General features: G+C 40.6%; 1 protein-coding gene across 1 annotated transcript in view; it reads right to left on the minus strand.

Annotated features, from left to right (window-relative positions):
- cntln (centlein, centrosomal protein) overlaps positions 1–27484 on the minus strand; it is a 336531-nt gene that overhangs the window by 178695 nt on the left and 130352 nt on the right. The window contains 1 exon segment of the mRNA XM_057843797.1: positions 22645–22761. Within this exon segment, the coding sequence (XP_057699780.1) occupies positions 22645–22761 (117 nt within the window).

Raw genomic sequence — 27484 nt, forward strand, 5'->3', positions numbered from 1 at the left:
AACATCAAATGCATGCAAATTCGGCCAAAATAGGCTTAGGTGTTTAAAGGGTTAACAAAGAAAATAAATATTTCTAGGTTAGAAGGTGAAAACATTTTTATTTTTTAATTAAAATTAAAATTTAATAACAATAATCACTGTTTCCCCCCTTACTCTTGTGTTGAAAGCGTTGTTGTCATGCATACCAAAATACAAAGTTTTTTTAAAATCATCTTTCCTTTGGGGTCAATCATATTTCAGAATTTGACTTTCTTGAAATAACTGCATTATTTATGTCGCAATTCATTTTCGCTTAGACAGAAGCTAATACTGCGTGACAACACAGAAGCATGCATTCTAATTACAAAACGCAAAACAAATTTTCCCCCTCAAAATAATTAATTTCCCAAATAATTAATGAAGGGGAAATCCTTAGTAGTCTGATTTTTTAAAATCATGCATAAAACATTCTGTTTGCGCGAGCAAAATATGTCCCTCCTCCAGGTCCGGAGGGGGCAAAAGACACTCATTACTTGTATTACCTTTTAGCAAATCAAGATGAAACGAGCAGAAAGACGAGAAACGTGCTGGTAAACTTTATTAAACTTAATTAGAGTCAACGTCGCTTAGTGGGGAGCTTCGTGTCCGTAATGGTCACCGTGTAAAGGATCTCACATTGCTGCTGCTGCAGTGCAAATGATCTCAAAGGCGTTTTTTTTTTCCCAGCCAGTAAACGCTGGTTAATTTATGCTTTGATGTTATCTGAGTGCAGCATCTTAAATCTGAGGGAGCACTGCATGTGTTTACTCTACTTATGAGGCCTAAATAATCCCTGCCTCTTTTTACCAACAAACCTTTTACAACAATTAACAAGTGCGGACACCGAGTGGAGAAAGGCGCATAATGAGGCAGATAAAAGGATCCCACTGCGGTTATTTTCCAGCCCACACTGCAGCTACTTTCATACCAGTCAACCACGAGGACATCTCAATCAAACAAAAAAAAAGGAGAAATGGTTGGTAAATTGATGAAAATTGCCCTTTTGCCACTTTTGTCTTTTAAATAGAAATAATTCAAAATCTGTTCCAGGGTCAACTTAACCTAACCTTCATCAACTAGACACTGCAATTTCTGGATAAATTACTCTGGGTCTTTGCGGTGTGGAGATACAGATCTTATCCACGCCCAGGTTGGTTTGGGGACATTTCAGGGACAATATCAGGTCGCTTCCTGTTGATTTGGGACATTTGGGAGACACATCCTGGTCTTCTGAGATCATTTGGGGACATTTGAGGGGCGTGTCCTAGTCATATCAAGTAATTTGGGGACATTAGGGGGCGTGGCCTAGTCATATCAAGTCATTCGGGGACATTTGGGGGCGTGGCCTGGTCAGATCAGGTCATTTGGGGACATTTGAGGGGCGTGTCCTAGTCATATCAAGTAATTTGGGGACATTTGGGGGGCGTGTCTCATCAAATCAAGTCATTTGGGGACATTTGGGGGTGTGTCCCGGTCATATCAGGTCATTTGGGGGCATTTTGGGGGGGCGTGTCCTGGTTTGTCTGATGTTTTTACTGATTATTGTAACTGTTTCCGTTAGTGTATTTTGTATTGTTTGATATTTGTGAATGTTTCTTTGTGCTCAGGCCTCTCTTGTAAAAGAGATATTAATCTCAATGAGACTGCCTGATAAAATAAAGATAAAATAAAATTAAAAATATCAGGTAATTTGGGGGTATTTGGGTGGGCGTGTCCTGGTCATAACAGGTCATTTGGGGATATTTGGGGGCGTGTCCTGGTCTTATCAGGTCATTTGAGGAAATTTGAGCGGTGTGTCCTGGTCATATCAAGTCATTTGGGGGCATTTGGGGGGGCGTGTCCTGGTTATATCAGGTCATTTGGGGACATTTGGGGGCGTGACCTGGTCATATTAGGTCATTTGGGGACATTTGGGGGCGTGGCCTGGTCACATTAGGTCATTTGGGGACATTTGGGGGCGTGGCCTGGTCACATTACGTCATCTGGGGACATTTGGGTGGGCGTGTCCTGGTCATAACAAGTCATTTGGGGACATTTGAGGGCGTGTCCTAGTCATACCAGGTCATTTGGAGACATTTGGGGGGGGGCGTGTTCTAGTCATATCAGGTCAAATGGCGACATTTGGGGGGCGTGTCCTGGTCATATCAGGTCATTTGGGGATATTTAGGGGGCGTGTCTTGGTCATATTACGTCATCTGGGGACATTTGGGTGGGCGTGTCCTGGTCATAATAGGTCATTTGGGAGTACTTAGGGGCGTGTCTTCGTCATATCAGGTCATTTGGGGACATTTGGGGGGGCGTTTCCTAGTCATATAAGGTCAATTGGCGACATTTGGGGGGCGTGTCCAGGTCATATCAGGTCATTTGGGGACATTTATGGGGCGTGTCCTGGTCATATCAGGTCATTTGGGGATATTTGGGGGGGCTTATCCTAGTTATATCCCATCATTTCCTGTTGATTTGAGGACATTTATTTTTTGCCATTAAAAATGAATGGGTAATTTGGACGTCCATTGTCGTCAATGGCATCGATATTACAGTTGCGTCAATGGAATCCAAGTACATTGGCATCAATAGAATCGACAAACATGGCTGTGACAGTGACGAATGTCCAATCCATTTTGACTGGGAGGGAGCAAATGAACGACGTCTTTGAACAGTGGTTAAAGTGGGCCAGAACACCGTCCCGGTATAAAATTTGGGGGCGGAGCAGTGCTTTGATCCCAAAAATATGCCTACACTAACTATGATTATAGTAGTGCTATCGTTAGTTAATTGTATTTCCGGTTGACACTATGTGGGGTGCCTGATGACCGAGGAGAAAACAGAGGGGTGGGGGTGTCAGAAAAAGAAGTGATTAGGTGGAGAGTACACAAATCGGCAATGTGAGGTGTAGAACCCAGTGTTAAGTGAATCACTAATAAGTGTGGAGATGTAAACATCCTGTTCTATGCTACCTGATTGCTAATCCTGGCACCGATAGTTTCTCTATTTCAGTGTATCTAATTTCACCCAGGCATGCATGAATCCCATCAGACGTGTGATAGTCCTGCAGACAAGTGGAAATGCTGTGCAGGGGCCGCCCCAGGGCCAAGGCCACCCCCCCAGCCAATTGGGGGTGTGAGCCAACGCAGCTCGTACCTCCTCCCACAGCTCCAGCTCCCTCTGGGAGCAAAGGTGGTCCCCAGACCATCCGCGCCCCCATTAACCGGCCTTCAAGGAAGGAATGAGGGGACACGCCACCTCCCCCCATGCCTGCCCCCAACAACGCCCGCCTACCCAGCCCACCAGTCACTGCCGCAACCCCCTAACCGACACGGCACACTGAGAACCCCCACGGCCCCACCCGGAGTGGGCGACACCCCACCGACCCACGGCCCATCTGCGCCCCCATTAACTGGCCTTCAGGGAAAGGATGAGGGAAAGCGCCACCACAACCCCCACGTCAGCCCACACCACCGAACGCCCACCCAGCCAACCAACCACCGCCGCATTCCCCCAAGGGACTCTGCACACTGAGGACCCCCCCATGGCCCCAACTGGAGTGGGCAACACCCCACCGATCCACTGGCACACATCCAGTGACCCACGCCGGGGTCCAAGGAGAAAACAGAAGGGAAGACGGAAGCAGGAGAGTGTTGAGAGGCCACACCATAGAGAAAAAGTGTGGGACCTACCGCCCAATTACTGTGGCTGGCAGGTCCCTGACTGGGAGCCATTACCCAGCACCGTGATGGAATTGTGTGGTGAGGGTAGTCCAGTGTATGTATTAAAGTAGGAGAGCCCAGCTGAGGGCAGTGGGACCGCCGCATGGAAGTTCTTCCCAGCCCCACATCCCACAGCCCCTTGCCAAAGCCCCCCCATTGAGTATAATGTAAGTGGTGTGTTGAAAGAGGTGCATGAATGGTGGGGAGGCAACTGTCAGAATCAAGGGGGAGCCGGCCTAGGACTGTACGGCCCCGTTCCGACTCTCCCTGAAGACATGAATGAATGTGTAGGTCCAAAGGTGAAAGATATTTAAAAAGTAAAGTGAAGAGTGCGTGAGTTCAGAGGCAGGCTCCCGCAAGTGGGGCCCCTGCCCGCCATAACCACCGGCTGCAAAGCGAGAGAAGACCCAGGGCCCCGACCAGCCGCCGGCACAGACGACCCCCAGTGCCCCAGCAGCCAACGCCTCCCCGCCACCCATCCCGCATCCCCGAACGGGCGCCACGCCATGCGCCGGAGACCAGAGGACAACAAGCTCCACACCAGATCCCTCAGGTCCCAGGAGGGCCTGCCGATGACACCGCCGATAGAAGGGCAGTGGCAGCCACCCCAGGCCCGGAGAGGCGGGCGGACCCAGAGACAGGCCAAAGGGACGGAGGCGCACCCTCCGTTAAGATTGAAAATCCCATACAAAATACTGGCAAACTATACGAGTTGACAGGTATTTACTTTTTCTTTTGTATGTTAGCAAACTGTAATAAGCGCATTTTATTAGATTTTTATAAAAATTTGAAATGATTTAAAAATAAACTTTCACCTTAGAAGGTTTCACTTACAAGCCTGAATTGCCAGGAAAGGTTCCCCCAGTGGAAATTCATCTCAATATAGTTGCTAGTCAGATTTAAAGTAGGGCTGTCAAACGATTAAAATTTTCAATCGAGTTAATTACAGCTTAAAAATTAATTAATCGCAATTCAAACCATCCATAAAATATGCCATATTTTTCTGTAAATTATTGTTGGAATGGAAAGATAAGACACAAGACGGATATATACATTCAACATATGGTACATAAGTACTGTATTTGTTTATTATAACAATAAATCAACAAGATGGCATTAACATTATTAACATTCTGCTAAAACGATCCATGGATAGAAAGACTTGTAGTTCTTAAAAGATAAAATGTTAGTACACGTTATAGAAATTTTGTATTAAAACCCCTCTTAATGTTTTCGTTTTATTAGAATTTGTAAAATTTTCAATCAAAAAATAAAACTAGTAGCCCGCCATTGTTGATGTCAATAATTACACAATGCTCATGGGTGCTTCAGCCCATAAAATCAGTCGCACCCAAGCGCCAGCAGAGGGCGACAAAAGTCCAAAAAAACACAAGGAACAAGTTGGCATTGCACTGTGCTGTCATTTTAATCTGTTTGAACGGGGCATGTGCGTTAATTGCGTCAAATATATTAACGTGATTAATTTAACCCTTGAGAGTCGAAGGACGCGCCGGCGCGTCCTCAGCGCACGTCGTCTTTGAAGCGCCCTCACGTTTTAAATACGTCACCCACATGCCGTTGGTTGGCCTCGTTTTAAAGTGCGGAAGTTGCGGTTTACTCTCGTTATTATTTGAAGTCAATCGACCAATTAAAACGTGAGATATTGTCATTTAAGTTTTATAGTTTTATTGTCCTCTCAAAAAAACATTAAAACGCTGCATGGATCATTTGTTTGTGTCTATATTTCCATCATTTCTTGTCCTTTTTCAAAACGGAAGCTCCATGAAAAAAACACAAATCAAACGAACCCTTTCGAAGTCACAGTGGAAGCACAAAATGCGTTTTTTAAATAAATATAACTGCCGTGCGAGGTTCCACCGAACGAGAGAGAGGAGTGTTCTGAAGCAGCGAGGTGGCGAGCCGACGGCCGTTTGGATCGAGCAGCGACTTTGTGTGACTTTGAGAATGAACGGAAAACTAAATTTAGCGCAAGCAATTGTGCTATTTGATCAACTTGAGGAAGAGGATGGTCCAAATTCGTCATCATCGTCTTCTTCGGAAGAGTCCTCGAGTGAAGATAGTGACGTATTTGAACACGTGGGTGACGCCATCGACGAGCAGAGGTAAGCAAACTCACTTTTTTTTTTTTTTAGGCTGGAAAAAGTTTCTTTTGAAAGTTTCTTTTGATATTGCATGACAAAGTTAATTTTGATGCAATATAAGTGTGTGTTTGTGTATATAATAATAAAATGTGCATATCAGATCAAAGTCGTACGTGAACTGTGTGTATCCAAGGCAGGAATTTATAATTGTGGTGATCTTCTTTCTATATGAAGATTAGGGATGTAGCACATATTCAGCTATGGTATTCTTTCTATTGTCATACATATAGATTTCCATTATTATTTATTGCTGTATATATTTTTATTTTATACTTTATTATTTTCATAAATACTGACTTTTTTTCATGTACATTTATAGTGACAATGAAAGTAAAGTGCAATGAAAATGGAAGGGTGGAAAGAGGACCAACACCCCATGGAAGTGTGGGCTGTGTGATGTCGCCCTGTTTCGAATTCCAGGACGAAACTGCTTTTCGGAGTGGCATGCCTGAAAAAAATGTAACTTGTTTATTGTAAATATTTTTGAAAATACTTTTTTCCCCCCAATGTTATATATATATACATTTTTTCCCACAATCAGTCTTCTCAATTTGTGTATATAAATGTGTGTTCAAGAAGCTTGATTGTGTGTACATAGTTTTCATCAGGTGATGGGCCGCAATACCTAAACTCATAAAGAGATGGCCTTTAAACACTTTTTGTGTTAGATGGTATATATTTTTTCACTGTTCGGTCTGCTGTATATAACCTGTTTTGACTAGAGCATGTATAAAGGCAAAAAACGCCTATGCTATAGCTGTTGTTTATGTTGAATTGTCAAATATAAGACTATTTATTCTAATTTTTTTTGGTTGAATGTTCATCCTAACATGTTGAATAAATATTACAAAGTTTCAAAATGGTTCGTTACGCATGTTTGGTTGTCAATTGGACATCAAAATTAAAAATTTTGACAAAACGATTGTGGAATTTTTGGTCTTTTTGGGCCCAAAATGATGATTTACAATTGCTCAGTGACGGAAACAACAGTTTGGACATGAAGTTCAAGGTGTCACAAAAAAAGGGACCAAACCAGGCCATTGTAAACAATTCTTTCTTTGAAATATAAAGGCAACTTCAAAGGCATGCAAAATCAGACAAAATAGGCCCAGACCTTAAAGGGTTAAAAAGTTAATTCCCGCCAGTTAACGTTAGGGCTGGGCGATATGGCCTTAAGTACATATCACGATAAATTGAGCAGATTTACCTCGATAACGATAAATGACGATAAATCCGCCCAAGCAAACAGTTATATAATTTGAAAATTTGAATCAATGCATGGAATACAAATTAACAGTTTCTCGTTAAATTTATTTACCAGCTTTCAATTTAACAATTGCACATGCAGTCTAAACATTAAGTATTTAAAAAAATCTTGTAAACAATAAGAATTCTTGTGTGAACATTTATAACAGCTTGTATGGCTTGAAAAATATCATCACTTGAATTTCATTAAATTCATTCCGCATTGTTATACACTAGATAGTGGCATACGTTTAGATATTTAGAATAGATACAAATACGACACATCCACCCGCCCCCCAGAAATTATACTTAATTAAAAAATAAAATGTTTCACAAACCTTTCCTTTCTTTTATTCGGCTCAATTTACATCTTATGATTTTGGAAATCCTTACAGTATGCAATAATATTCCTGTTCCCAAGCACTGTGCTTACTGTAGTGTAATTTTTACAAAGAATAAACAATACATAGTTACTCGCCGTCATCTAGGACGAGCCACTTACAAGACTAGCACTGTCGTGTATTACAAATACTGCTTTGAACACATCTTCACAGACAAAAGCAATGACACAGGCTTAAAGAGGTCAACTTTAATTGTGTAATTCACACTTAATGACGACACGATCTCCTGGTTGAAATAGACGACATCCACTTAATTCTATTGAAGATACTGTATGTAATGCTGAGGCAATTTGTCAACTTTACTTTTAAAAAGAAACTTGCACTGTTTATCCAGTAGATGGGGCTCTTGCAGTGTGTCAAACAGTGATTCAATTTAGGGCAATTGTCTTAAAAGTGGTTCATTGTTTCAGAAAGCCTCGGGTTTTCCATCTTTATCTGGAACCCGTCAAGAGTTTACTTAATGTCGGGTGAAAGTTTGGCGAAGCTAACTTAAGCCCGACTTCATCCCGTTTACTTGTAGCGTTAGCCGCTAGCGTTAGCTGCTAGCGTTAGCCTACCGGGCTTCTGTTTGATTGGCTTCCTGAAAACCATGTGACTCCAAACGTAAGCGCACTGTCTGCTTTCTTAAAGGGGAATGAACATAGCCGAACAACACAGAGTCAAAGCGGGATGAAAAGGCTATATTTTCTTCTTTTATTAAATTACCGAATTTACCGACATGGTCAAAATTACGTCGGTCATCGTGAAGAATTTCGGTAACGGTAAATTTTCGGTTTACCGCCCTGCTCTAGTTAACGTGATAATTTTGACAGCCCTAATTTAAAGTCAATGAAATGGCAATTTTCCCCTTCTTGCTCAACCTTGAATCATAGGTCTGAAATTACCGGAGGAGTTAACCTTCTCTTAGCACTGTGTGGGACCCTCTGTGCAGGAGTTAACCCATCTGTACTTGCAAAGTCAAGAGTCATTTTGGACCTCTGGAAGGTGTTTTATAAGCGTTGTGCGCACTTTCATGACAAAGAAGACTACGGAAACCACAAGACGAATGGACTGATGAACACTGCTGGTGTTTAAATCTTTAAAATGAGTCCTAAACTCTCAACTAGCGGGATTTAATTAGCCATTAGTAGACTATTGCCCGACACTTGCACAGCATAACCTTCACGGGCGTAATCATCATCACACGGTCAACGGAGGAGCAAGCTGTGACGACTTGCCCCGCAAGTTGTAATTCCGCAAAATTGGGCTCTTTGTGCTTCGTGACGAATTGACTTTTTACAAAGACCAAGGTGTCTGATAATCCTACTGTGAGCTTTGTTCAATGGAGATTTGTTCTTAAGGTAGAAACGGAACTGGAATTTGTATCAAAAAATTCGAACCTACACTAACTCAACGCTAAAATAATGCTAACGGAACGTTTGCATGAAAACCACTTGTAGATGATGAATAATGACAAATTCCAACTCCAGTGGAAGTTTCCTGTCAAACCAAACTACAACCAAAAGGAATAATTTGTTAATTAAAAAAAACTGACAAACTACTTGGCCTTTATAAGAGGAGCTAAATGATAATATGAATAGGAAAAGCTACTGACACGCTAACGTTAACATAGACTATTGCGAGTTTACATCCTTTAACTGATTTAGCTGCCATTGCCATTCCACCAAAGCCAGACTATAGGATTGAAAATTTTGAAAATATACTATATATTAATCTTTTCCAGAACTACAACACATAGACTTCACTATCATTTGACGGTACATGGGGCTCGGGGCCGATCCGTATTGGGGCCTATTTTCAAAAACCTCCCTTAGGCATATATGAGTCTCCATGAGCAGAGACATCAAAAATTCAAAGTCCTTCCCTAATAAAATCCCAATTAATTGTTTTTATACAAGTAGAACAAAACTTAAAATGGCTACAAAATTTTCAAATTTTATGCTAGATGCACAAAAATCACCAAATTCCGAGATAATCACCTATATTTTCAGGATCAATAGCAATATTTAAACATATATATATATATATACAATACAGTGGGGAGAACAAGTATTTGATACACTGCCAACCATTGGCAGTGTATCAAATACTTGCTCTCCCCACTGTATATTAGGGCTGTCAAACGATTAAAATTTTCAATCGAGTTAATTACAGCTTAAAAATTAATCGTAATTAATCGCAATTCAAACCGTCTACAAAATATGCCATATTTTTCTGTAAATTATTGTTAGAATGGAAAGATAAGACACAAGACGGATATATATATTCAACATACAGTACATAAGTACTGTATTTGTTTATTATAACAATAAAGCAACAAGATGGCATTAACATTATTAACATTTTCCTAAAGCGATCCATGGATAGAAAGATTTGTAGTCCTTAAAAGATAAATGTTAGTACAAGTTATAGAAATTTTGTATTAAAACCCCTCTTAATGTTTTCGTTTTATTAAAATTTGTAAAATTTTCAACCAAAAAATAAACTAGTAGCTCGCCGTTGTTGATGTCAGTAATTACACCATGCTCACTCATGGTACTAACCCATAAAATCAGTTGGACCCAAGCGCCAGCAGAGGGCGCCAAACACCAAAAAGCAAGTCACAAGCGGACATTAGACTGTACTGTCATTTTAATCTGTTTGAGCGGGGCAAATGCGTTAATTGTGTCAAATATTTTAACGTGATTAATTTTAAAAAATTAATTACCACCCGTTAACGCCATATTTTTGACAGACCTAATGCATACATACATACATACATACATACATATATTAGTGCTGCAACGATTAATCGATTAACTCTTAACTTAGTATTCGATTGGGAAAAAAAAAAAAAATTCGAATAAATTTTGCTGCTTCGAGTATTCGTTTAATTATCATTTAATTATTATTGATTTGAGTGGATACACTGCCCTCTAGTCTGCCTCATTTCACATGGCTGAATCCAGCTGCTCCATGTTTAAACCAACTTAAGTTTTTGTTTGAGCTAATGTTTTTTTTTAATGCATTTGTAATTTAGTTTATGGGTATATTTAGCGTTTTTTTTTTGTGGGAATATGTGTCTGAACCATTTGTTAAGAGCATTGTAAAAAAAAAAAAAAAAAAAAGTTAGCGTTTTATAGCATTTAAGCTAGTGGAACTTTGCTATGTATGTTAGCCAATTGTTCTTTTGTTGTACATAAATCCTTATTTAATTATTTTTTGTAAAAGGCCAATATTAATTAAGTGAATTTTTTATTTTATTTGTTAACGATCTTTTGCGATTTTGTAAATTGTTAATAAATTGTTTGGACCAATGCTGCGCATATTTAAACGACGTAACATCCGGTTGTCAATCAGCAGACAGCCGCGTCTTGTCAACGCAGGAGCCGGTAAGCTCGCTTCCTTGTTGAGTTACGATATCTACGCTTTGCCTTTTTTCCATCTAACAAATTTAAACTGTTATTTGATTTAACCAGCTGATGTCAGCTCAATTTGTCTTGGAGCGGCACTTCCGTGTTGGGGTTGATTTGCACGCCTCGGAGAGCGCAGCGAGGTATTTTATTTTGGAATTGTTTGATAACTAATCACTGTGAAATGTTAATTGTTTTGTATTGAATTTTTAGTTTCACGGTGTTGTAAGGACGTTTGGAAAATAAAGAAACCTTACACATCAGTCGATCTCACGTCGTCATTCCGAGGGGCTGCTACAGTGAAACTCGTCGCTACGCCGGAGCTTCCGTCACGCCACATGCCGCTGTCATCGGAGTTCGTCAGCCTGTCACTGATCCACGTGTATTCAGGCAAGATCGGACATTGACAGCGATCACGTAGCGGAGCTTAACGGTGCAGTGAGAAACCACGAGTCACCTAAACGAAACGAACCATTCACCCGAATGTTTCAAGAACTACGAAGTTGTTGGATGTCATGTTTAAACGGATTTGAATTAGTTATTTTGATGTAAATGTCCGTAAAAACACGACTAAAACATTAATAAGTAAAGTTGTGATTGAAACCTTTAAACTTTGTGGAGCACCTCGCTGTGGTTAACGCAGTAAATTTAAAGGTTCACGTAGTTAAAATATTTTATTTTTGGAGTAGATTGACACTGATATTTATTGTATATTGTGGCCTTTCCAACCTTTAAAAACAAACAAAAACACACACACACACAAAACGCAAATATATCTGTTGCTACCTGTAAAACAAAATGGATGAGGAAAATATGAAAAATGCAAGCAATAGTCAAGAGGGAGTTCCAAATAGACCTGCACGTGAACGGCAGCTCACAGAAAAAGGGAACCAAATGTGGGAGGAAATTTCTAAAAGGCACCTAAAGGCTTTTTTCAATGCTTATCAATCATGGAAGGAGGTAGCCAGACAATGTCGGTCAAGATTGAAGAAATTCTGTGGAGTGGAGGATCTGGAAGAAATAAATAAACAAATCCAAAGTCGATATGATCTTGTAAATCAAAATTATGAGCCTCTTCAGCGTAATTCCTTAAATACGGAAAGCATTGTCCAGAAAATGGATGCTTGTGTTACACTCACAACAGAAATAAGTGATCTTGTCAGTAAACGACTTGAAGTGGAGCCAAAAAAAGGGACTTTTAAAGCAGAAGTTGAGAAGGAAAGGGTGCGAATGATTTTAAATCGGGATGATTACGGATCGGTGTTTGGTGGTACAAGCACAGAAAGTGTCATCTCGGAGCACTTTGAAAATGTCTCTGTCACCTCTCAAGCTTCAAGTAAAAGAGCTGATGCTGAAGCAGATTTGGCAGCTAAGTTGGAACAAATAAAGTCAATGCAGGAGATACAGGCCCAACAAACTAAACTCAGCAAACTTGAAAGTGATTGGAAATTGCATGAGTCTCAAATGATGGGCCAAATAAAGCAAAGACAAGTGGAGGTCGAAATTGCATTGGAGGAGGAGAAAGCAAAGTTAAAAATTCTTCAAGTGCAAATGGATGTTAATGCGGCTGCAGCTCGTGTAAGGGTGTACAACAACCAAATGGGAGGCGGTATAGATGCTGAACATAACATACCAGTCCCTACTACCGGAATAGCACCTGTTACAATTTTAAATGGACAAAGCTCCACCGCTGCCGCACCACCCCGGTTGCCAGATCTTTCTCAGAACTCAATAGGCAACTTAGCCGAAGCTATTGCAAGTTCTGTCACTTTAAATCGGCTGCCTGTTCCTGAGCCAACGATATTTTCTGGTGACCCATTGAAGTTTATTGATTTTAAAATTGCATTCACAACATTAATTGGAAAAACAACCTATCTCTGCTAGCGAAAAAATGCTTTATCTGAAAAACTACTTGACAGGAGAGGCACGTAAAGCCGTAGAAGGGTTCTTCTACCGGTGTTCAGAAGATGCTTATGTAGCGGCGTGGTCTGTTTTAAAAGACAGATATGGCAATCCATTTGTAGTTCAGAAAGCATTTCGAGATAAACTTGCGAAGTGGCCAAAGATAGGGCCAAGTGATTGTTTCGCACTAAGAGATTTTGCTGACTTCTTAAAAGCTTGTGCAGAAGCCATGCCACATGTCAAAGGTTTGTCTATTTTGAATGACAGTGAAGAAAATCATAAACTCCTAAAAAGGTTGCCAGATTGGATAGTGCATAACTGGAGCAGAATAGTAGTGGACGAAATTGATGCATCTGGAGACTACCCCACCTTTCAACATTTTGTGGAGTTCTTACAGAAGGAGGCACGTATAGCCTGTCATCCTATTGCTTCTCCCTGGTTGCTTGCTTCAACAGCATATGACGAAAAATTCCCCAGAAGGGCCAAGGCCTTTAATACCAACACCCTAGTTAATGATGATTCATTAGAAGGTCCTGTTGCCCAGAGGCCAAGGCTCCCATGTTTGATTTGTGAGAACGATCATCACGGTATAGCCAAATGTCCAGTCTTCGCCTCCAAGTCACTGAAGGATAAAAGGGCAATTATATATCAACATAGTCTTTGTTTTGGTTGTCTGGGAAAAGGTCACATGACAAAGGACTGTCGAACAAAACACATCTGTGGCGAATGTGGTCATCGCCATCCTACCAGTATGCATGAAGCGAAAGAGAGGCAAGTGGAGACGAGGATGACCAGAACTCCAGGCTCAGTGGAGGGAGGAACCAATCAGGAGATTCATACCGCTACGTCTCATGCCCTTGTTCACAAGGCCGCTTCTACTTCCAGTATTGTTCCAGTCTTTTTGTCATCTGAGAAGGAACCGCAAAGGGAAATCCTCACCTACGCTCTTCTTGACACCCAGAGCGACTCAACCTTTGTTTTGGAAAGTTTTGTCAAGGAGCTGGACGTTGAGACTCAACCATTGCAACTGAGGCTGAGCACAATGACCGCCTTGGACACTCTAATATCCAGTCAAGGTGTGTCTGGTCTGCGTGTTAGGAGTTATTATCATAAAAAATATTTACAGTTACGGCAAGCATACACACGCGATTTCATTCCTGTTGATATGTCGTGCATTCCAACAAGAACCACTGCTTTGCAATGGCCACATCTTGAACATCTTGCTAGTAAATTGCCCACACTGCAAGATTGTGATGTTGGTTTGTTAATAGGATATGACTGTCCATCAGAGCTAGCCCCACTGGAAGCCATTCGGGGAAACGATGATCAGCCATTTGCACAGAGGACCGAGTTAGGCTGGAGCATAATAGGAGCTGCAAACCCTCATTTTAAAAGACTGGTAAGTCACAGCTATGTCAACCGTGTCACTGTGAGTGAGCTGGCAGTTCCACTGGCCTCAGATGTTTCAAAGATTCTTAAATCAGATTTGAACGAGAGAAACCCTGAGAATAAATGTGACCACCAAGAGGATGCAAATTTTATCCAGCTTCTCAGTGAAGGCATCCAACAGCGACAAATGTCCCTTCCATTCATAGGCTCTAGGCCATCGTCATTGCCCAACAATAAAAGACTGGAAATCATTCGTTTGCAACATCAAAAGAAAAGACTCAAGGTGAATCCATACTGCTTTGAGCATTACCAGACGTTTATGCCGGACTTAATCAAAAAGGATGACGCAGAGTCGGCACTTGAAGATCTATACCCACGGTGGGAGGAACGGAAAGCTAAGCTGCAGAGTTTGGGAGGCTTTCTCATTCCCAAACGTTACCATCCTCCATATATAAACAATGATGCACTGAGATTTCTTTTGTTCATGACAAACTACTTTCAGTTGATAAAAAGATACAGCTGTCTGGAGGAATGGAATTTTGTTGATACCATGGAGGTCCAAACCATCAGAGCCTTTACAACAGTAGCTTGTGACTACACAGGGTTTCTTGACCATTTGTCAAGGTTTTCATATTGGTCGGCACTCTTCAAGGTGGTAGCAAGAATTATGAGAGTTTTCGCAACACAAAAATGTAATGCCATTGTGGTGACCGTCAAAGAGCGGGAAGAGTCAACTAGAATAGTGGTGAAGCTTGTACAACAGGCATTTAGCAAAGAAATTACCCTGTTTGAGAATGGGAAAGGTCTTCCCTCTACAAATCCACTATTCAAGTTAAATCCATTCATTCAAGAGGGCATGTTACATGTTGGTGGGAGACTTAAACATTCTTCTAGTGCAAAAGTCATACATTCATTCATTTTGCCAAAGGATGGCCATATTCAGCTCATCATAATATGCTGTCATCAGCAGATTTGCCACCAAGGTAGAAACCAAACCCAATTGGAGATTGAGTCAAGAGGCTTGTGGATTATCGGCTGCAGCAAGCTGGTTTCAAAATTTATTCAAAAATGTGTGTGGTGTATGAAATTGGGATGTCCAGGTGAAGAGCGACAAAGGGCGGAACTTCCTAAACGGCACATCGAAGCATCCGCCCCCTTCACATGTTGTGGAACGGATCGTTTTGGACCGTTTGTTGTTCAGAGAAATCGAAAAGAGAACACAAGATATGGGCTGTTATTGGCCTCTGTACTCCACAGCTGTCAATCTGGAAATGTTAGAAGATTGCAAGAAATTCCTCGGGAAAGTCCTTTTAAAAATGAACCCTTCAGTTGTAGAAAGACCAGTACAAAATTTGGTGCTGCTTCTGAAATTAATATTTGATCCTCATTCATTTTGTTATTTAGAATCATTCATTCAAAGTATAGTAGTGTGAATGATTGGTGGGAGTGTAAAAGGCCAATATTAATTAAGTGAATTTTTTATTTTATTTGTGAACGATCTTTTGCGATTTTGTAAATTGTTAATAAATTGTTTGGACCAATGCTGCGCATATTTAAACGACGTAATATCCGGTTGTCAATCAGCAGACAGCCGCGTCTTGTCAACGCAGGAGCCGGTAAGCTCGCTTCCTTGTTGAGTTACGATATCTACGCTTTGCCTTTTTTCCATCTAACAAATTTAAACTGTTATTTGATTTAACCAGCTGATGTCAGCTCAATTTGTCTTGGAGCGGCACTTCCGTGTTGGGGTTGATTTGCACGCCTCGGAGAGCGCAGCGAGGTATTTTATTTTGGAATTGTTTGATAACTAATCACTGTGAAATGTTAATTGTTTTGTATTGAATTTTTAGTTTCACGGTGTTGTAAGGACGTTTGGAAAATAAAGAAACCTTACACATCAGTCGATCTCACGTCGTCATTCCGAGGGGCTGCTACATTTTTTTTATACCGTTTGAGGCTCAGCTCAGGTATTTTAATATTTCATGTTTCTTATCTGATTACTCGATTATTCAACAAACTAGTTCGTCGATTAATCGACTACTAAAATAATCGATAGCTGCAGCCCTTATATATATATATATATACACACACACACACAAACAGACACACACACATTTTTTCTTTTTTAATTTAGTTTTCAACAGCCAACAAATCACTCAATTTTCACACCAGAAACGTCATATTTGAAAAGCATGCTTTTTTACTCAATAAAAGCAAAATTTGCATTTTACATATATATGTTTGCATTTTACATTAATGCAGACAGTTTTTTCATCTGTGTGATTTTGACAAGGATTTCACACATCACATTTGATCGCCTCTGATGGTGATTTCATGCAGAAATGTCAAATTCCAAAAGGTTCAGATACTTTTTCATTCACTGTATCAGTCGACCTTCACTAACAATCCTCGTCATTAACGGGAGATGACTAATAATACTACAACTTAGTGAGTTGTAGTACAGGTCAACCCTGTACCTCGACATGACCAGCACAACACACAAAGCACTTGGACCACTATCAAGAGTCTGGTCCCACGAACCAAAAGTTTCTGTTGATCAAACACAACCCGACGTGAAACTCTGAAAACCTGCGAGAGGCCGTAATCTGAAAAATAAAGTGTAGCCGGTCAGCGGCACATGAACGGGATCAACACTAAACCCTTAGGACAGGAGAGTTACACCGTCAGGAAAAGAGGTTTCCCCTCGCGGGTCGGTTTCAAGGACCCTGCGTGTAGTCTGTTTACCCCCCCTAGCACTGACCCCCATTTCCCACAGACCATCTAGTGCACTGCTCAGTTCCAGGCAGGCAGGCTGGCGGATGGACATCCCTTAACAGGCAGCATCAGCGGCACTAGGGCTACTAGCCTGTAATTAACTCGGACAGCTCAGGCTTGGAGAGAGGCAGCCGGGCTATATCATAATGAGCTCAGCTGGGATTAGGAGGACAGGGCAGGGGGCTGAGCAGAGGGGAGGGAAGGGGGTACCACAATTCTGGCCTCAACCTACACTGCGGCATCACGGAGGGCCAGGGGGAGGCGGGCGGCGAAGACGAAGCGGAAAAAGTGAAGAGGGAAGAAAGCGCGGAGGCGCCGGGGAGAGGTGAGGAAAGGTGAAGGCCGGGGGAGACGGGAGGAGCCGAGACTCTGGCTCGAGGCCAAGCTTTGTGCGGGGCGTCGCGGAGGGTCACCGCTAGTGCTGCACTTACAAGCGCTTCTTCACATCAAACAAGACAATGGAGGCAAGCAGAACCAACAGAGTACCGTGTTTAAAAAGACAAGAGCACATATTTAAACGTTTAATGTTTTTTGGGTGACGGAAAAATATTGAAAGCATTAAGTGTTTCATGCAACACAAAAAAAGGTCATGACATTGTCTCACCTTACTTAAAAACTTAAAACCAGGCCTGTCAAATTGAATTGAAATTAATAACCGTGCCGGAAGCAATACTTTTGAGTGAGTTGCAACAGGTGTATACACATTGGACTAGGGATGTCCCGATCCAGGTTTTTGCACTTCCGATCCGATACCGATATTGTTTTGCACTTCCGATTTGAGACGATACTGGCCGATACCAATACCGGCCTATCTGAGCATGTATTAAAGTTTAAAGTTATTTAGCCTGCTTACTTAGTTGTCAGACTCATGTTGAAAAAGGTTTTAGTACTCTTGATAACAACTAGCCAGCTGAATTAGGTGAGTTTGAATAACACACAACGGTTGGTAACAAGAAACTGACCTGTTTATTGAGTGACAAACACAAAACATTATAAATAACAAACAGAAATGGCATAGTCAGTCAGTAAAACGAGCAAATAATATACTGTAAACTGTCTTAAAAAGCAAAACACACAAACAACCTCAGTATAAAATCCCACAAACCCCCCAAGCTATTAGATGCTTTTAATGTTTCGTGCATTAGTTACAAAAATTGTATAAAAAACCTCTCAGGTTTAAATAAACGACTATTTCAGTATCAAGTTAACATTTTTAAAACAGTAAATAAAATACTCAAGTCCCCATTCTGTATCAGCAGCTTTAAACTACATTCAATTCATTTAATTTTGCGAATCAGCTGTTAAAGTTGTTAAAATTGCTCCCGTTATTCCATAATTTCCCTTCTGTCTACTTTCGACATGTGAAAGTTTTAAAACTGTTTTGAAGATCGATTCAAGTCATGATTTTGCCGATCTAGGAGTATTTTAGATAAAAAGTTAATTAGGTTCGCTTCGAAGGTTCACAACAGCCTACTAGGGAAGTCTCCTGCTTTAAGATGGCGGCTGTTTACCAACGCAACTAGTTTTCAATACTTCAATTTTGTGAACGCCGTCGAGTCTGTCATCTTGCATCTAGTTCTCTTTACATATGATATCTATTATCTCCAGTAAAACAATGTTGACGTAGTTTGTAGCGACTGTCAGCAGCAGTCAGGTATTCTTGTGTTTTTTATCCAGCGGCATGAGTTGAGCTAACGCCGTGAGTTGAGCATTGGCATTACCCAGGTCTATGACAAGCAGGATGTTTAGTCTCGGGACGCAATGCGGTCCGTTTCTCATTGCGTCCCGAAGACCGCGTTGTGTATTAGTTCCGCTTTACTTGACGTATTTCAATAATCGGAATTTGGATGTCTGTGAATCGTTCTCGAATCTTCCACGGCCGAATCGCTCAAGGATGTAATAACGGCTAGGCATGTTGTACCGTGGTTCTAAGTGTTGGATGGTGCGTCTTTACTCACGAGAGATAATGGCTCGTCATCCAGAATGAATTCTTCGGCAATAACTCTTGTTATCCCCTAGGCTTTGGGACTGTCGAGTGCCAGTTTGTCACGTATAGCAAAAGTTTCTGCCAGAGTTGGTTGCGTAGGACCTTTCTTTTTGTCTTCGGTTTTGTTTTTTGTGGTTGTATTTCGCTAAATGCTTGATTAGGTTGGTTGTATTAAAACTTCTTACAGCTTTACCACCAGGCTTGACTTTATTGTGGCATATGTTACACTCTGCCTCTTCGTCTTTGTCGTCCTTTAAGGTGAAATGATCCCACATAGCTGACATTTTTACCGATAAAGTCTCTCGGTAAATTGGGAGACGGTAATGTAAATGTAGTGTGTTGAAGGTGTACCGTAAAATGCGGACCAGATTTTAGGGAAACCGAAGCAAAAGCTGGAATGGATTATGTAAATCGGTGCGCTGGAAAACCCGGACCGGACTTTCAAGAAAAAACAGTAAGACCCAACCAGACAAAAAAAAGTAAGTCTGGATCGGAATTTTTCCGTGTTGGCCGATCCGATACCGATGCGCATTTTTTTGCCCATATCGGCATCCGATCCGATATTTGGATCAGATCGGGACATCTCTACATTTGACTATGTGCCATGTAGTGGAAGAGCAATTAATTGTTAGCTAGTCGTGATACTTTGCTAGCATAAATGGATTAACTAGGGCAGGTATGTCCGTCAACATCAGATGTTGTTAATCTTAGTTTAAAAAGTAATTAGCTACAGTTACAAATAGGGATGCGAATTGATAGGATTTTAACGATATTGCTTAACGATTTGATTCTATATCAATTCTCTTACCGATTCTAATTTGGGGAAAAAGAAGAACAAACATTTTGATTGGCATCTAGTTTGTTTAATCAGAAGTCACAACCTAACAAACTCCCAACGAGGTCAAAAGAGGCCCAAAGCCTCGATGTTAACTGTGGCAAATAGACAAGAACGTGTAACATTTTACTGAAACATTTTTCTCATAGAAATAAAAAATCCTCCTTTTTAAAAGAACATATGAGTGCAGTGGAGAACACCCACTCAGATGGGGTGGAGAAAGTATTGACGAAATACTTATTTTCCACCATGATTTGCAAATAAATTCTTTAAAAATCAAACAATGTGATTTTCTCATTTTTTCTCTCCACATTCTGTCTCTCATGATTGAGGTTTACTCATGTTGACAATTACAGGCCTCTCTATTATTTTCAAGTGGGAGAACTTGTACAATTAGTGGTTGACTAAATACTTATTTGCCCCACTGTAAAGTTGAACAACTCTCTTATGTCTTACTTTCAGACTCTTTAAAACTTGCCTGTACTGGACTGTCTCAGGAAATTAGAATACACAATATTCTAATTTTCTGAGACAGTCCTGTATATTGTTCTATGTAAAGGACGTCAGCCAAGGTCGGCCCCCCACATTTTTACCACGCCAAATCTGGTCCCCTTTGCAAAAAGTTTGGACACCCCTGCTTTAAATGGTGGATTAATGTACAGGACTGTCTCAGAAAATTAGAATATTGTGTATTCTAATTTTCTGAGACAGTCCTGTAATCAATTTATCAAAATAAACATCCCTAGCATATATAGTGCCTTGCAAAAGTATTCGGCCCCCTTGAATCTTGCAACCTTTCGCCACATTTCAGGCTTCAAACATAAAGATATGAAATTTAATTTTTTTGTCAAGAATCAACAACAAGTGGGACACAATCGTGAAGTGGAACAACATTTATTGGATCATTTAAACTTTTTTAACAAATAAAAAACTGAAAAGTGGGGCGTGCAATATTATTCAGCCCCTTTACTTTCAGTGCATCAAACTCACTCCAGAAGTTCAGTGAGGATCTCTGAATGATCCAATGTTGTCCTAAATGACCGATGATGATAAATAGAATCCAATTGTGTGTAATCAAGTCTCCGTATAAATGCACCTGCTCTGTGATAGTCTCAGGGTTCTGTTTAAAGTGCAGAGAGCATTATGAAAACCAAGGAACACACCAGGCAGGTCCGAGATACTGTTGTGGAGAAGTTTAAAGCCGGATTTGGATACAAAAAGATTTCCCAAGCTGCAAACATCTCAAGGAGCACTGTGCAAGCCATCATATTGAAATGGAAGGAGCATCAGACCACTGCAAATCTACCAAGACCCGGCCGTCCTTCCAAACTTTCTTCTCAAACAAGGAGAAAACTGATCAGAGATGCAGCCAAGGGGCCCATGATCACTCTGGATGAACTGCAGACATCTACAGCTGAGGTGGGAGAGTCTGTCCATAGGACAACAATGAGTTGTACACTGCACAAATCTGGCCTTTATGGAAGAGTGGCAAGAAGAGAGCCATTTTTCAAAGATATCCATAAAAGGTCTCGTTTAAAGTTTGCCACAAGCCACCTGGGAGACACACCAAACATGTGGAAGAAGGTGCTCTGGTCAGATGAAACCAACATTGAACTTTTTGGCCACAATGCAAAACGATATGTTTGGCGTAAAAGCAACACAGCTCATCACCCTGAACACACCATCCCCACTGTCAAACATGGTGGTGGCAGCATCATGGTTTGGGCCTGCTTTTCTTCAGCAGGGACAGGGAAGATGGTTAAAATTGACGGGAAGATGGATGCAGCCAAATACAGGAACATTCTGGAAGAAAACCTGTTGGTATCTGCACGAGACCTGAGACTGGGACGGAGATTTATCTTCCAACAGGACAATGATCCAAAACATAAAGCCAAATCTACAATGGAATGGTTAAAAAATAAACGTATCCAGGTGTTAGAATGGCCAAGTCAAAGTCCAGACCTGAATCCAATCGAGAATCTGTGGAAAGAGCTGAAGACTGCTGTGCACAAACACTCTACATCCAACCTCACTGAGCTCGAGCTGTTTTGCAAGGAAGAATGGGCAAGAATGTCAGTCTCTCGATGGCAAAACCTATAGAAACATACCCCAAGCGACTTGCAGCTGTAATTGGAGCAAAAGGTGGCGCTACAAAGTATTAACGCAAGGGGGCCGAATAATACTGCACACCCCACTTTTCAGTTTTTTATTTGTTAAAAAAGTTTAAATTATCCAATAAATGTTGTTCCACTTCACGATTGTGTCCCACTTGTTGTTGATTCTTGACAAAAAAATTAAATTTCATATCTTTATGTTTGAAGCCTGAAATGTGGCGAAAGGTTGCAAGATTCAAGGGGGCCGAATACTTTTGCAAGGCACTGTAACTACCAAATTTCATTGTGATCAATCCACAAATAATGGAGGAGCAATTTCAGTCAATGTCCTTCCTAAGAAGAGCAACAAGAAAAACTAAGTGAGCGAGAACTTGAGATCTCTCTCCGGGCGTTCAAAATAACCAACAATTTCACAAGCGCTATCATCTGATTCGTATCGGATTAAGTGAACTATAGGTGGGAAAACACCCTTGGTGAGACCGCCTCTTTTGTATCCGCTTGTGCTTTCATGTGTGAATATTTGGGTGGCCAATTTTACAAATGAGGAAAGTCTAATGATCTTACTCCGACCCCCGCTGTTGGGTAATGATGTGACGGATTGAAGGGGTGCTGTGAAGTTGGGAAGGTCAAAGTCAATATAAAAAAAAATTCAATGTGACTGTCAGTATCCTCATGGTGATGCAGATAAGATGCTCAAGTGTTTCAAAAGCGACTTACTTCTCAAGAGTGAGTTTCCGGGTGAGATTTTTGAAGTAGGCAAGTTCGTTCCACACGGCATCGCTATTCTCTTGTCGTAACTGCCAGGGCTCGGCACGCGGCGTCTTTCCATGTGGCCTGAAGTATAAAAGATGATTCTTAATAGTCATTACAATCAGGGCTGCAGCTATTGATTATTTAAGTAGTAAATTAATCGATGAACTAGTTAGTTTGAATAATCAACGAATCGGATTAAAACACCTGAGCTGAGCCTCAAACGGTATAAATAAATAAATGAGGATCTAAGTACAACAAAATAACAATTGACCAACTTACATAGCAAAAGTTTGCTAGCTTAAATGCTATAAAACGCTAACTTTTTTTTTTTTTTAACAAATAGTTCAAACACATATTCCCACAAAAAACGGCTAAAAATATCTATACACTAAATTACAAATGCATTAAAAAAAAACATGAGCTCAAACAAAAATTTAGCTTATGTTGGTCTTAACAGGGAGCAGATGGATTCAGCCATGTGAAATGAGTTAGGTCATATTCATTGTTGCCACTAGAGGGCAGTGTATCCACCCAAATCAATAAAACTAAACACAAATACTTTCAAAACAAACCATTACAACGTCACTTTAATTAAACGAATACTCAAAGCAGCAAAATTTAATTCGAATCTTTTTTTTCTAATCGAATTACTCGAGTTAATCGATGAATCGTTGCAGCACTAATTACAGAGCTACATACAGTATAGCTTGGTAGCATACGGTAAATTCAATAGGGGTGGGAACCTCAAGATAAGATACAATTTGTGATACACAGGTCAGGAAATCATTCTACAATATATTGAGGTTTGGTCACTTCCTGTTGATTTTGGAGCATTTCTGGGTCATTTCCTGTTGATATGGGGGCAATTACAGATCCTGACCCTGAAATGTTCCTAAATGAATAGGAAGTAACTCAAAATCAACAGAAAGTGACCTGTAAATGCCCTAAAATCAACATAATGTGACCTTTAAAGGCCCTAAAAACATATGAAAAAAACTTTTATATTCCACACAAAAACAGTACGTACCTACATCAGTGGGAAACAAAACTTTACTGCATTTTGCTGTTGTTTTTCATGTTGGAAAATTACCGTAATTTTCGGACTACAAGGCACACCTGACTATAAATCGTCACCCACCGAATTGGACACGAAAACAGCATTTGTTTATAGATAAGCCACCCTAGACTATAGGCCGCAGCTGTCCTCACCGTATTATGGGATATTTACACCAAAAGATATTAACCGGTAACACTTTATTTGACAGCAGTGTCATAGGACTGTCACAAGACCAAATGAACAACCATAAAGTTTTCAACCAATTGACTGCAAAGCTTCATTGCTTCAAGAAGCTGCATTTGGCCATCACTGATCCCTTGGGGGAGATAGTCAACCTCTGCTGCCACCTGCTGTCAACACTGTTGTCGTCCAACATGCCTTCTAGCATGCATTGCGGCGCTACAGACAAAATTCATGTTCTGTGCTAATTATTTCTTTAATTACTGTTCCAGTTGTTTCATTAATTGTTAGTTATGATCTTTGGTAACACTTTATTTGACAGTTGCGCAATAAGACTTTATAAGACAATCATAATTATGACATTACCTTGTCATGAGCACTAATGAATGCTGATAACAGATGTCATTTCGTGTCATCCGGCAAATTATCTCACTTTTGAATGGATGTAAAAGATCCAAGCTTGACATAAATGGAGTTAGTGACATCCTTTGCCTGATGCCATTTAACTCATTTTCTTCCAAAAATGTAAAAATACGTTCTATTTTTGTATTCTTTCAGTGTCCCAGAGATGTATTTATACGTCTTTTACGTTTCTTTTTTTTTTTTTTTTTTTACAAGAGACATCTCTGGGTTCTGATTCAACTTAGCTCCAAAGCAAAAAGCTGAAAATCTATTTTAAAGCTATAAACCTGGCCACTGGAGGGCAGTAGCGCAATTGGGAAGACACGCAACCCGTTTAAACGGCCACCGGCGGAAGACGACCGAATGGAGAACAAACTAGAGGACGCCCGGGATGACAGGCGCTGGACGATGCGGTTGAGTCCGTGCCGCTCGCCAAGCCGACCCCACAGAGATTTTTTAAAAATCCATCTTTATGAGATAGGCGGCGATGAGGGAAAAGTTTACCCGGCTGTCACAGCCACAACAGCGTCCTCTCTCAATTAGTTATGTGTAAATAAATTGTTACTTTGCTAATAAAAGCTCTATTTGTCTTGTTGTTTATGTTATTTTGTAAAAGGAAAACATTATTCAGATGTTTGGTATGTAAATCAAGCAAAAAATAGCTGTGTTAAAGTCAAAGGTACAGTGTGTTTGAAATGTATGCTTTCACAAAAAGCTCAATTTCTCTGTTTTTTCATCAGAAATTGGAAAATTGCTCAAACTAAGCTATTTTCTCATGCTGATTTCTAAACAATGGAAAAAGATATGAACTTACTTTTTTTCTGCTGAAAGAAGAGAGTCTAATCTTTCTTTTGTTGGGTTCCATGTTTATATAGCAATAGAACAGAATTTTCTGTGGGCCTTGCAAAATCAGTCAAAATCCAGTAAAACGGCCGGGAGAGAAGGGCCTTGCTCCGGTGAGGATGGCTGGGAGTCAATGACATCTGTCATTAGCATTCAGTAATGCCCATAATAGTGTCATGTCATAACTATGACAGTCTTATAACAGCCTTATAACGCCACTGTCAAATAAATGGTTACCTATTAACTAGGCCTGAACGATATTGGAAAAAACTATTGTTGCGATTTTTTGGGGGTTTGCGATATATTGCGATATTATATTGCGATATTAAAAATATAATAAAATAAATGTATATATATATTTTTTTTAAAGAAATTTTCACTAGATGACTTGAATAGTTTTTTTGGAAGGACTTTGGATGACTCACCATCACCACAGTGTACAGTGATCCCTCGTTTTTCGCGGTTAATGGGGACCAGAAACTGCCGCGATAAGTGAAAAACCACAAAGTTGCGCCCCCCCCCAATTTTTTATTATTTTTTTGTGGGTGTGTGTGTTTTTTGTGCTCAATGTATTCTGATTTAGCATTGGAAAGAGATACATATAAGACATGTTTTTTCTCACTTTCCTCCCAAAGTGATTTAAAAAAAAACTTAAATTAAACTATAAATGTTTTTTAAGCACTTCAAATGTCATAATTATGATCAGTTTTAAACATAACTGTCCAACCAAATTATTTTTGAACAAGAATAAAGTACTGTAGTAGATAAATGCTTGGCTTTATTAAATGCTTCTGTTTATCTACCTTAGCTGTGACCGTTGGAGTGACATGTAGAAATTTCAAACTCCTCATGATCACTTCTGGCATTTATATGTCTCCAACGTCTCCACACACACACACACACATTCATTCCAGCAAGGCTTCCTTACAGAAACTGTTTAACAAGTTAAACGATGATTGACAGATTGCTGCCCGGCTTCTTTGGCCAGATCAAAGCCATCGTTAACTTTAATAAGCAAGTGCCGCAGTGACTGAGAGGAACAAAGGGCTGGGAGAGGGAGGGTGTGAGGCTGTGCGCAGAGCAGAAAGCAAGGCATATGCGGATTTAAAAAAAAGAAAAAAACTATCGCACGTGCTTGCGATGGGACTATCGCGCAAGCGCACATCGCGATGGCGATGTTTAAACGATATATCGTTCAGGCTTACTATTAACCCAAATAAATCAACAAATAAGTCGCACTGGACTGTAAGCCTCAGGATCCAAAATGAGGGGAAAAAGTAGTGGCTTAAAGTTTGAAAATTACGGTAAATGAAACTCATTTCGTTCCAAATTGTTCTTTTTCTGTTTTTCAGGTCTACATTCTCATTTTATTGTCGCATCCTTGCATCATACTTTTTCATGACTTCCTCATACCAAGTGCGTGTCAACCTTCAACTGAGCAAACCAGTTTCTCCTTCCATTAGATGGAGGACTAGCAGTTGAAAGTTTGTTTTGCTTTGTTTAACACCCCAGGAATAAAGCCTGTAAATTGGGGGCAAACCAGTCCAAAACCTGGTCTAAAACAACACTTTGCCTTTAGTCAATGTATGAAAACAGGGCTCTGTGTGTCTTAACATTCGCCGAACCCCTTTAGACTTACTCGCCAAACCCCAGGGGTTCCATCAAACCCAGGTTAAGAACCACCGCCCTAACGGTTGGTACTGCGCATTACCACGCCACCTTTGGCCAAGTCGCACAGGGATAACGAGGCTCTCCGTCGCACTCTGTTTTCGTTATCTGGCTGTATTCAAATGAGAGACCTTGACTTTTAGTGGCAAATCATGTAGCCACCTATGCGTATTCGTTAAACCCCAGGGCGCCGCCTTGTGCGGCCACGCAACGGGGCATTCCCAGTGCACCAAGAAAATGTAAATACACATGCAAACAAGGGCCTTCAAATGTCTACAGCTCGCTTATAAATACTTAATGACACTTTGTGTTTTGTTTTCACTAGCTGAACTCAAACGCACGCAAACACACACACACGCCGATAAGTATTTGCCGAGGTATTCAATTCCAATTAGCCTTTCATTTGCAAACTAACATGGCTTTTAGGGAGGAATTGGCAGATTGGGGGAAAAAGGAAACCGCTTTTTGTGGCCTCGCAAGCAACTCTTACGCCACAAAACGCACACACAGGCTTTCTCATTCACATCAAATCGATGCGGTGCAAGTGCTCGGAGTGGACAGTGGGGCCTTAAAAGTTTAATTTTTATGCGAGACTCCAGTATTTGTCACAGCAGCTCAGTTAAGCAAGGACTAGGCGTGTACTTTGCTCTTGTC

Source organism: Corythoichthys intestinalis, chromosome 8 (assembly GCF_030265065.1).
Source record: "Corythoichthys intestinalis isolate RoL2023-P3 chromosome 8, ASM3026506v1, whole genome shotgun sequence".
Taxonomy (NCBI): Eukaryota; Metazoa; Chordata; class Actinopteri; order Syngnathiformes; family Syngnathidae; genus Corythoichthys; species Corythoichthys intestinalis.